The 13156-nt window shown below is 37.8% G+C and overlaps 1 protein-coding gene across 1 annotated transcript in view; it reads left to right on the plus strand.

Annotated features, from left to right (window-relative positions):
* The window catches only part of DPP10 (dipeptidyl peptidase like 10), a 617838-nt gene that overhangs the window by 565664 nt on the left and 39018 nt on the right, over window positions 1-13156 (plus strand). The window contains exons 18-19 of the mRNA XM_029933326.1: window positions 9067-9165; window positions 9273-9342. Coding sequence (XP_029789186.1) covers window positions 9067-9165; window positions 9273-9342 — 169 coding nt within the window. The remainder of the gene's footprint in view (window positions 1-9066; window positions 9166-9272; window positions 9343-13156) is intronic.

The raw sequence follows: 13156 nt of genomic DNA on the forward strand, positions 1-13156 counted from the left end.
GGAAGAATTCCAGAGAAGGGGGCAGAATAGGACAACCCTAAGTATGTCTTGTCCCAGGGATACAGCCAGGTAACACTCCTTTCAGTGTAAATAACCCAGAAAATGCCAAGAAGTCTAGCAGAACCAAGTCCACAACGAAGGGGGCTCTGGCACTGTCTGGGAGAGGGAGGCAGGGATGAATGTGGCCACGGTGCAGACGGGAGTGAAGCAGACTCACACTGGGGAGCCCACAGAGGGAAGAAAATTCTCACAAATTTTGGCTTTAAAAACCCGAGGGGCTGAATTTCAGGAGTTCTTACAACCAACAGCACTCAAAATGGAAAACTTTAAAGAATGAGTGGGCTCTAGGAGAACCCTGAGAGCAAGGGGTCCCCGCCCTTAAAGAGACAGCACAACAAACAGCCCACAGAGACACAGCACAGGGGCAGCCAGGGGCACAGAGAAGTCATATTTCCTTACTAGTCAATCTCATGAGTGTGCTGGAGTGGCAGGGATCCTTGGGAGACCTCAGAAACAAAGGAGCTGGGGGGCACCATATCCTGTCCCCACCTCCCAGAATAAACACATGACCCCCTGCAGGAACCAGCAAGGCCCAGACACTGGCTATCTGCTAACACTGCACATCCTGCATATCTCCATACCCTGCACTTCCCATCTGCCCCCACCAGCCAGGCAGGCCTTAGTCCTAGAAAATGCAGGTCCCCTCCCTAGAAGATAAACACAACCTTACTCCCACTACCCTTCCTCCCCATGCACTTTGTGGATCCTTGCCCTTGACAGAGCCAACCCCTCCAACACACTCTTGGCCAGAACCCATCGAAAATGGTGCCACACGACTGGCAGTGTGCAAGGAGCTCTGATAGGCCAGCAGCACTCCAAAGTGACTGCTGTTCCAGGAACAGGAGAAGATAACCACATCCACTACTCTGGCTGTGGCCCTCCTCCTGTGGGCAGGAGACAGTGAGCTGGTTTGAACTGAAGGCCCCACCCACCAAGAAAAGCTTCTCAGAGGACAGAACAGGTAAAGCATCCTGCAGTCTGGCTTTACTGCATCTCGGGTAAACTCCTGGTCTGACACAACTCAAGCCCAAGGAAGCCCAAGACTGACCCACTAATACAAAAGGAACCAACCACTGCCCACAACAGACAAAAAGAGGCACTGCCGATGACTGGACTGATGGAAAAAGTGGCTGAGCCACAACTGCAGGGAACCCGCAGCAGGTGGGAATCACCCCCGACGTCCAGGTTCTCGTGAACAGGGGGCACTGCGCTGCAGGGCAGGAAGCACCTCTTCTTTCTAAGGCACTGCTCTTAAGCACAGGAAATGTAGCAGACTTTCCTAACACTCAGAAACTGACACCAAGATTTAGATGAAATGGGTTGAGGAAGTATGTCTGAAGTGAAAGACTAGGACAAAAATCACAGCAAGAGACCTAAGTGAGACAGACACAGGTAATATGATTGATAGAAAACTTAAATTAATGATCATAAAGATATTTACTGGACCTGAGAAAAGAACGGAGACATCACTGAGACACTTAAGAGAAAACAAAAGAGAATACAATCAGATATGAAGAACTCAACAAGTGATATTAAAATACACTAGATGGAATAAATAGTAGACTAGAGGAAGGAGCAGAATGGATCAATGATCTGGAGGATGGAGTAATTGAAAGCAATCCACCTAAGCAGGTGTGAGGAAAAAAGGTTATGCAAAATGAGAACATACTTAACATCAAGCTTAATAGCATTCACATTATTGGGGTAAGAAGAAGAAGAGAGATTAAAGGTTGCAAAAATGTATCTGAAGAAATAATAGCTGAAAACTTACCAACTCTAGGGAAGGAAACAGACCTGCAGATCCAGGAGGCAGAGAGAGCCCCCAACAAAATTAACCCAGAGAGGTCCACACTAAGATACATAGTAAGTGAAATGGCAAAAAGTAGCAATAAAGAAAGAATATTAAAAGCATCAACAGAAAAGGAAGCAGTTATATACAAAGGGAACCCCATAAAGCTATCAGGTGATTTTTCAGGTCAGAAAGGAGTGACATGATATATTCAAAGTGTTGAAAGTAAAAAATCTGCAGAAAGAATGTTCCATCCAAGAAGCCTATCATTAAGGCTAGAAGGAGACAGGGGCACCTGGATGGCTTATTTGGTTAAGTGTCTGACTTTGGCTCAGGTCATGCTCTCACAGTTCATGGGTTCAAGCCCTGCATTGGGCTCTGTGCTGAACGCTCAGAGCCTGGAGCCTGCTTTTGATTCTGTGTCTCCCTCTCTCTGCCACTCTCCCACTTGCATTCTCTCTCTCTAAAATAAATAAACATTAAAAAATAAAGACTAGAAGGAGACAGAGGTTTCCAGGAGCTGGCTATTTGAAAAGATCAACAAAATTGATAGTCCTATGGCTGGATTTATCAGAAGTATTAAATAAAAAATAAATAAATTGAGAGAGAGAGAGAGAGAGAGGAAGGGAATGAGGGAGGGAGGGGTGAATCAAATAAGAAAGTCAGAAATGAACGAGGAGAAATAACAACGATATCACAGAAATAAAGAGCATTATAAAGGAATATTAAAGGTTATATAACAGCTAATTGCACAACCTAGAAGAAATGGATAAATTCCTAGAAACATATAACCTCCCAAAACTGTATAAGGAAGCAATAGAAAATTTGAACAAACTGAATACCAGCAGTGAATCTCAATCAGTAATCAAAAAACACAAACACAAAAATCCAGGACCAAACAGCTTCACAGGTGAATTCTATCAACACTTAACAGTTAATACCTCGTCTCAAACTATGCCATAAAACAGAAGAGAAAGTGAAGCTACCGAATTCTTTCTATGAGGCCAGCATTACCCTGACGCCAAAACTAGATACAGACATTATGAACAAAGAACTACACAGGCCAGTATCTCTTGATGAACATGGATGCAAAACTCCTCAGGAGAATACTAGCTAACAACATCCTACATTAAAAAGAAAAGCATTCACTAGAACCAAATGGGTTTTATTCCTGGGATGCAAGCATAGGTCACCATTCACAAACTACTCGAGATGAATCATCACATCACCAAGATAAAAACCATAGGATCATTTCAGTACATACAGAAAAGGCATCTACAGGGTACAACCTGATGAAACCCCCCCCCACCCTCTAGGTTTAGAGGGAACATAACTGAACATTAAGTTAGGGCGATATATGAAAAAGCCACGGCTAGCAACATGCCCCACAGTGAGAAACTGAGAGCATTTCCCCTACAGTCAGGAAACAGACAGGGACACCTCACTTTTATTAAACATAATAGTGAAAGTCCAAGCCACAGCAATCAGACAACAAAAATAAATGAAAAACATCCAAAGTATAAAAGTTTCACTAGTTGCAGATAACAGGATACTACATAAGGAAAACCTTAAATAATCCACCAAAAAGCTACTAGATGAATTTGGTACGGTGGCAGCATATAGAAATCTGTTGCATTTCTATCCACTGATAATAAAGCAGCAAAGAGAATTTAAATAAACAATCCCATTTACAATTGCACCAAAAATAACAAAATATCTAGGAAAAAATGAACAAAAGAGGTGAAACATCTGTACTCTAAACACCATAAAACCACAGATCTACAGAGTTAATGAAATGTCTATCAAAATATGAACATTTTTCAAAGAACTAGAAAAATCCTAAAATTTGTATTAAACCACAAAAGATTCCTAATAGTGAATGCAGTCTTGAAAAAGAAAAAACTTGAGGTATCATGATTCCAGATCTCAAGTTATATTGCAGCTGTAGTAATAATATATATTATATATAATATTATATATATATATACAGTATATGTGTAGTAATGTATATTACAGTATGTATGTAGTAATGCATATCAGTATATATGTAGTATATATAATACTGTATATATTATAGTATATATGTGTGTCTATGTGTATATATATTATAATATATATATTTAGTGCTGGCACAAAATAGACACATATATCAATGGAATAGAATAGAAAGACCAGAAGTAAACTCATGATTATATGATCAATTAATCTTCAACAAAAGAGGCAAGAAAGTGCACTGGGGTAAAGACAGTCTCTTTGACAAATGGTGTTTTGAAAACTAGATGGCTGCATGCAAAAGAATGAAACTGGACCACTGTTTTACACCATACAGAAAAGTAAATGTAACACATGAAATCATAAAAGTCCTAGAATAGAGTACAGGCAATAATTTTTATTACATCAGCCATAGCAACATTCTTCTAGATAGTTCTCCTCAGGCAAGGGAAATAAAAGCAAAAATGAACTATTGGGACTACATCAAGATCAAAAGCTTCTGCACAATGATGCAAACAACCAACAAAACTAAAAGATATCCTACAGAATGGGAGAAGATATTTGCAAACAACATACTCAACAAAGGGATAGTATCCAAAATATATAAATAACTGAATCAACTCACACCTTCAAAACAAATAATCCACTTAAAAACTGGAAGAGAAACATCTCTTCATGTCAGATGGCTAACATACACATGAAAAGATGCTCGACATCACTCATTATCAGGGAAATGTAAATCAAAACCACAATGAAGTATCATTTCACTCCTATTAGAATGGTTAAAATCAACACCACAGGGAACAAGAACATTGACAAAGATATAGAGAAAATGGAATCCTTGTGCACCATCGGTGTGAATGTAAACTGGTGCAGCCACTGTGGAAAGCAGTACGGAGGTGCCTTTAAAAATTAAAAATATAACTGCCATACAGTCCAGTAATTACTCTACTGGATATTTATGCAAAGAATACAAAAACACTAGTTGAAAAGGCAAGATGCACCCCTTTCTTATTGCGGCACTATTTACAATAGCCATATTACAGAAGCAGCCCCAATGTTCACTGAGTTGAATGGATAAAGAAGATGTCTCTCTCTCTCTCACACACACACACACACACACACACACACACACACACACACAGGAATGTTATTCAGCCATAAAGAATAAAATCTTGCCATTTGCAACAACATGGATGGATCTAGAGAGCATAATGCTAAGTAAAATAAATCAGAGAAAGACTAATACCAAATGATTTCACTCATAGATGGAGTTTAAGAAACAAATGAATAAAAGGAAAAAAAAGAGAAACCAAAAATCATTCCTAACTACAGAGAATAAACATGGTTACCAAAAGGTGGGGGGGGGTAGGAAATGGATGAAATAAGTGAAGGAGATCAACAATACACTTATGATGAGCACTGAGTAATGCACAGAATTGTTGAATCATGGGGCACCTGGGTGGCTCAGTCGGTTAAGCGTCCAACTTTGGCTCAGGTCATGATTTCTCAGTTCGTGGGTTTGAGCCCTGCATTGGGCACTGTGCAGACAACTCAGAGCCTGGAGCCTGCCTCAGATTCTGTCTCAATGTCTCTCAACCCCTTCCCTTCTCTTCTCTTCTCTTATCTCTCTCTCTCTTCTCTCTCTCTCCCTCTCCCTCTCTCTCAAAACTAAATAAACATTACAAAAAAGGATTGCTAAATCACTATATTGCATGCCTACAACTAATATAACACTGTATAGTAAGTATAATGGTATTAAAGTTAATTAATTAAATGATGATGGAAAAGAAAACATAATTCTTAACTTGGATAATGATATTAGAAAAGAGCCTTCAAAAGTGAAGCCAAAATAAGGAATGGAGAAGAAATGCTGAGAATGTTTTGTTATGAGACTTGTACTTCTATGTAACACACAAATCAAAGAATAATTTAGGAAAATAATGAGAAAATATTTTGAGCCACAGAAAATAAATATAATGAATTCAAATTTGCAGATATCTGACAATGTGACAAGACATTTATGGCTCTAAATTCTTGCTTTGTAAAGAAGTCAAACTTTAAAATCAATTATATAAGCTTCCACATTAAGTAGGTAGAAAAAGAAGAGCAAATTACATTGAAGGGAGGAAATAATAAAGAGTAGAAATAAATGATAAAGTAAATGGTATAGCAGTAGAGAAAATATACAGAAGACTGTCTCAAATATCAATAAAGTTGATAAAGTTCTATAGAATCTTCAAAGAAAATGTACATTATCATCAACCATTTTCATTAATGAAATACATAATGTCAATAACAGATCCCACACACATTAGAATGATAATAGAATAAGTAATTTTAAGGCGATAAACTTCATATTTTAGATGAAATGGATCTGAACAGACAGGGAAATACAATATATAAATATCTCATCTACTAAAAAAATTCTTCCCACAAAAAACTCCAGTTAGCTTCAATGGTGCATTCTGTGCAATATTCAATATATTTATACCATGCATACACAGCCTCAGAAAGTATAAGGTCAGTATCCCAAATTCCAAATCCAGCATAAACATTACAAGAAGAAATAATAAGAAGAAGGAGGAGGAGAAGGAGGAGAAGGATGGAAGGAAGGAGATGGAAGAGATAGAAGAAGAAGAGGAGGAGGAGGTGGAGGAGGAAGAAGGAAGAAGAAGGGAGAAGGAGGAAGGAAGAACACGGGAGAAGGGAGATGGAAGAAAGAAGGAAGAAAAACAGGAAGAGGAAGGAGGAGGAGGAGAAGAAAGTAAGAAAGGCATTTCTAATGAATATAGATGCAAAATTTGCTAACTAAATGCCAGCAAGTAAAATCCACCAGTTTGTAAATGTATATTATGAGTACATGGGGTTTACCCAAAGAATCCATGACTGTATAACATTTAACGATCAACTTGCTTTATTTTTCTGTTAATGCTGAGGAGTTAGAGGAAAACACTTGATAAATTTGAAAAACAGTAACTACAATAAATTAATAATAGCGAGAATAGAAATTCCTTCCCTTAAAGAAAGGAATCTACAAAAATCCTACAACTGACATGATCCTTAAAGTTGAAAGACTTAATGCTTTCCTCCAATACTGGAAAAAATGTCCACTCTCAGCCCTCTATGCAGCACTGTATGAGAGTATTTAGCCAATGGAATGAAGAAAGAAAAGAAATGTAAGTAGAAAATGATCTTTCTTTGCAGAAGACATACATGTAAACAAACACACAAAAATATGGAATTGAGACACTTTCACAAAACTTATAGCAATGGGTGAATTTTTCATGGTTACATTTATAGGTTGATACACAAAAATCAACTGTGTTACAAAATACACAAAAGAGGAATACAGAACTTGAAAATAGTTCAAAACATTTAAAGTAACATAAGAAATCAGACAATATCCAATAATTAATAAAAATGTGAAAGTCCCCTAAAATGAAAAACAAACAATCATTGCTGGGAGATCTTAAAGGCTCAGTGGATAGACATACATATTTAAGAATTAGAATACTTTTTTAGTATGTGAAACCTCTTCAGTAAATTTATAGATAATGTTATCAATAAAAATTCCAACAAGTTGCTCATGTTCTTTTCATGGTTTGTCAACTTGTTTTTTGAAGTTTTATTTTTTACATTGTCTATTTGCCATATTCTCAGATCCACTAACTGTTTCTTCTACAGTAGCTAATATGCTATTAATCCTAATTTTTTTTCACTTTAGTTCTTAGAGTTTTTGGGAATATCATATTTTACTGTTTTCAATCTTTAGAATTTTAACCTGTGGGTCGCCTGAGTGGCTCAAGTCGGTTAAACTTCCAACTTCAGCTCACGTCATGATCTCATCCTTCTGGGTTTGAGCTCTGCATAGGGCTCCTGTCTATGCTGACAGCAGCTCAGAGCCTGGAGCCTGTCTTCAATTTCTGTATCTCCTGCTCTCTCTGACCCTCCCCCTGCTTGCTCTGTCTCTCTCTCTCTCTCTCTCTTAAAAATAAATAAAAAACTGGGGCTCCTGGGTGTCTCAGGTGGTTAAGCATCCAACTTCAGCTCAAGTCATGATCTCACAGTCTGTGAATTTGAACCCTGCATTGGGCTCTGTGCTGTCAGCTCAGATCCTGGAGTCTGCTTCGGATTCTGTGTCTCCCTCTCTCTCTCTGCCCCTACCCCACTCATGCTCTATCTCTGTCTCAAAAATGAATAAATATTAGAAAAAATTTAAAAAGAAAAAACTATCTTTTAAAATGAAAAATATTAAAAAGTTAGAATTTTAACTTGTGTCTTATTTTTAAAAATTTCATCTATATATCTGTAAGATCCTCATGACTATTTTTTTTCAATAATATTTTATTGTCAAATTGTTTTCCACACAACATCCAGTGCTCTTCCCCTTAAGTGCCCTCCACCATCACCACCACCTCTTTTCCCCCCTCCCCCTTCCCCTTCAACCCTCAGTTCATTCTCAGCATTCAATAGTCTCTCAAGTTTTACATCCCTCTCTCTCCCCAACTCTCTCTCCCTCCTCCGCTCCCCCTGGTTCTCCATTAGGTCTCTCTTGTTTTCCTGCTAGACCTATGAGTGCAAACAGATGGTTTCTGTCCTTCTCTGCCTGGCTTACTTCACTCAGCATGACACCCTCAAGGTCCATCCACTTTCCTACAAAGGGCCATATGTCATTCTCTCTCATTGCCATGTAGTACTCCATCCTCATGCCTATTTTTAATCACCTTAACAAACACATGGGATATAATTATATTCTCTATTTTAATGTTATTTTCAATCTATTATATCATTTGTATTATTTCTAGGTTATATCTATTGACTGAATTTTGTAATCATCATGGGAAATATTTTCTTGATATTTCCAATAATTTTATACTGGAATCTGGATATAATAAACATCATCTTACTGGGTCCTAAATAACTTTGTATTCTTTTAAATATTCTTAAGCAGGGTATGAAGATGATCAGATTTGCATTTTGAAAAAGTATATGTTAATTCCAAGTACAGGGCAAGTGGAGAACATTTCACTGGAATAAGAAAGATCAGGTAGAAAACTGTTGTAGTAATCTAGCCAGGAGAAAAATTATGAGAGTTTAACCAGTGCCTAACACAGTGCTTACCAAATGATAATCATTGGATAATTATTTATTGTGCTGCACTGATTTCTGATCAATCAATTACATAGTAGTTGGTTATTTAAATTAACTTTTTTGATTTATAGAGTATTTTATACTGGAAGGCAATTCCATGCTGAAGGAAGCTATCATGAAGAAGAAGATAGTAAAGTCAGAAATTAAAATGCTTCATATTGACGACTATGGTAAAGTTTTGTGCATGCTATGTTATTTAAGAACAATTTTCTCTGAATCTTATAGTTTTACATGTAAATGACTCTCCATCTTTAATATTTTGCTCTTTCTTTAAAAGAACTTCCTTTACAGTTGTCCTTTCCCAAAGAGTTTACGGACCGAAACCAGTATGCTCTTCTGTTAATAATGTAAGTATTTTATTTGTTCTTGAAATGAAGGAATCTAAAGGCTTGACAATTTGCATATGCCTCACATGACAGCATTCTGATTAAAACACAAAAGGAGTCCTATGTGTGTAGTTAACTGGGCCAGCTGTCGGTGGTATGAATTCGTCAAGGACACCACCACTAAATCACATGGAGGGCTGTGTCATTTGTTTGTACTTCTTACCTCTCAAACTGAATTCAGTGTTACCACTGGGAATAGTGACACATATGGATATCTGGTTAGCAATTACGTAAGCCCTCTCCACTTTTTTGTTTTGTTTTGTATAATTATTGGTCTATTGTTTTCCCTCTCTGTGATATTTTTGTCATATCAAAGTTATGCTGGATTCATAAAAGCAATTTCTTTTGTTGATGTAAGACCACTTAATAGGAGATCTATTCTCTGGACAAATTTTAAGTGCGCCGTACTGTTAACCATGGGCACAGTGTTGCCTAGCGGATCTCTAGAACTTATTCGTCTTGCATGACTGAAACTTTATACCCAATGAATAGCAATTCCCCACGCCCCTCTCCCTGGCAAACACCAGTCTACTCGCTGCCTCTAGGAATTTGATTATTTTAGATGCTTCACAAGAGTGGAATCCTGCAGTTCGTGACAGTTTATAACTGGCTTAAGTCACTTAGGATAATGTCCTTAACGTGCATCTGTGTTGTCACACAGCTAGGACCTATATTCTTTATCAGCTGCTTGTTCAACATTGAGGAAACATTTATTCTAATTGCTGAAACCATATGCTTATATCACTCCTGCCAGTTTTCTTTCCTGGATTCATGGCCAGTAGCAACCCCTCCCCCACTCAGAAAATCGGACTTTCAGGTTCTTTTCAACCTGGAATTGAATTCATTTATACTTTCTATAAGGTCATAGTTTGACATATAGTATTGGGCGCAGCGGCCCATAACATGTAATGGTTGAACAACTTGATATAGATGTAGCACTTCATTCTCAAGATTAGTTATTTTCCTTATTAAGAAACCAGCCAGCATATTGCTATGATGGTGCTTAAAATTGTATATAATTAAGTCAGAACATTAATAGGAAAAGAGAAATGCAAATAACATTACTTGTTGACTACTGAATATAGAGGATAAGTATTCAGTCTGTGAAATCAAATCTCCTGGCTTCAAATTCCAGTTTGGTCATTTATTAGCTGTATCCTTGAGCGAGTTCATCTCACATAAAGCTCAGTTTCTCCAAATATAAAACAAGCATTAAAATATAGCCTATCTTTTATGACTGTTTTTTAGATTAAATGAAATATAACATATAAAGTGTCATGCACATGATTTTTTAAATTAGTTTGATTACAGTTCATTATTTGTATATAGACTACATTTATTTAGATTATTTAATAGAAACAAGTGGTTGCTGAATGTTCAGCAGCTAACCTAGAAAATATGCTCAATATTTTCCCACACTCCAGTATCTATTCCTAACGTTAATGCCTTGACCTCATCTGATTTGTCATGCTCAGACCATTCTTCTTTGTCCCTAATAACCAGAAGGTCCTGAAAGTTCTCGGTGGCTTGCTGAGGAGGTTGTTATTTGCTTTTATATGCCTTTTCTCTTTCATTACCTGTTTTCAATTCCTAATTGAACGATATGTGTGATTTATTGAGGAAAATATGTAAGGCATTAAAATGAAATAAACAAAAAATCTTAACCCTATCTTCTATCTCAATCATATCTCCCTTTGGGAAAAGGAGCTGTTCGTTTTGTTCATCGTGTGAGGGGGGTTGTGTTGCTCAGGGAAAAGAACTACGAGACATTCTTCTGTGAGGAGTGGCTCACTTATCAGAGGGATGTGTAGGAATTATCCTCACTTGCCTATCCGTTGGCTCCAGGATACATCACATATGGGGAAAAGCAGACAGAAGTTCCAGATTCTCTCTGTAGCCCTGAGTCAACCCTGGGCTTGTTTTGGCATCAAATAGGAGGTGTAGTCTGGGTGACTTTTAGTTGGTAAGAAGAAATTCGTTTGTAAGAGATTAGCACAAGACAATTTCTTTTGTTAAAAAGGGGATACTCAGCTTTTTTAGAGACAGGATAGTACGATAAAGGTACTGGTTAAGGAGTCAGGAAGCCTGGGTTCAAATCTAGGCTCAAAGATTTACCAATACATTGCTTAATTTTTCTAAGCTTCAGCTTCCTTAGAAATAAGTTGGAGATGATAACTTGGGATAATAGAGACATGTCACCATAGTGTTTGGTAGAGGATAAACACTTGGATGTAGTGTTCAATAAATTGAAACCATAAAGTTATTGTGGCTACTAGCATTTTTAATATTTAAAATTATCAGCTTCCACAGATCCAGCCCTTCAGACAGCGTCTCTCAGTCTGGGTGCTGCAGGGCCCCGCCTACAGAAAAAGGGCAACACTCAAAGCTTGCTGGTCCCTGGCCTCCTTGTGTTCTGCTTCGGCAGATTCACCCTCTCCAGTACAATCTTCACCAGAACCTGAACAGGGCGCTGCAGCCCTGGCAGTGTGAACGCAGCCCCTATACTAGTCAGCACCATCCCAATGTGACTCATACGCCAGGAGAGGGAAGGATAAAACACACACACCAGTCAGAGACCTAGCAGTGGGCCGGAGGCTGACAACTGGTCTGACTGCATGCCTCGCCCACCAATGAAATCGTCTCAGAGGACAACCAGGGAACATGCAAATGTCTGGTCTGACTCCACTCAAGCCCAAGGCATTCCCAGACCGCTCCACTGACACTACAAGGGAGTAAACACTGCCCACAACAAACAAGGCTATTGCACGTGACTGGACTGGAGGATAAAGCAGTTCAGTCACAACAGCAGGGTTCATACATGACATGTAGGAGACCTTGCGCCTGAAGCGCCAGGTTCTGGTGAGTAGCAGACACTGTACAGCTGGACACTAAGACCCTCTTCTTCATAAGAACATTGCTTGCAAGTGCAGATGTAGCTGTCTCCTCTTACGCACAAAAACCTACACGTAAAGTTAGAAGGAATAAGGGAGACCGGAATATGTCACAAGTAAAAGAATAAGAAAAAATTACAGGAGACCAAAGCAAAATGGAGATAAGTAGTATGCCTAGTAGAGAGTTTTAAGTAATGATCATAAAGATACTCATCAGACTTGAGAAAAGAGTAGAGACCATTAGTGAAACACTTAATGAGATAAAAAAAAAATAAAGAACCAACTGGTGATAAGGAACACAACAAATTAAATAATACACCACATGTAATAAATAGTCTAGATTAAGGAAAATTGGATCAGTGACCTGAAGAACAGAGTAATAGAAAGTAATAAAGCTGAATAGATGAAAAAAACATATATATACTTACACTTATAAGTGTGTGTGTATATATATATATATATATGTATATATATATATATATATATGTGTGTGTGTGTGTGTGTGTGTGTACTATATAAATGTATTTCAGAAATTTTTGGTCTTTTCAAGAAATCAGCTCATGGTTTCATTGATCTGTTCTAACCTGATTTCCTTCCTTCTCCTGGTTTACGGTTTTGTTTGTTCTTTTTCTAGCTCCTTTAGCCATATTCATTAAAAAAGAGAGATACTTAGATAAAACCAAAAATTAAAGAGGAGATATTAAAACTGATACCACAGAAATACAAAAGATTATAGGAATATTTTGAATAATTACATGCCAACAAATTGGACAATCAAGAAGAAATGGGCACATTCCTAGAAACATATAACCTGCAGAAAGCAATAGAAGTTTGAATGGACCAATTACCACCAATGAAAATGAATCAGTAACCAAAGAATTCCC

The sequence above is a fragment of the Suricata suricatta genome, chromosome 3 (assembly GCF_006229205.1).
Source record: "Suricata suricatta isolate VVHF042 chromosome 3, meerkat_22Aug2017_6uvM2_HiC, whole genome shotgun sequence".
NCBI classification, from domain to species: Eukaryota; Metazoa; Chordata; class Mammalia; order Carnivora; family Herpestidae; genus Suricata; species Suricata suricatta.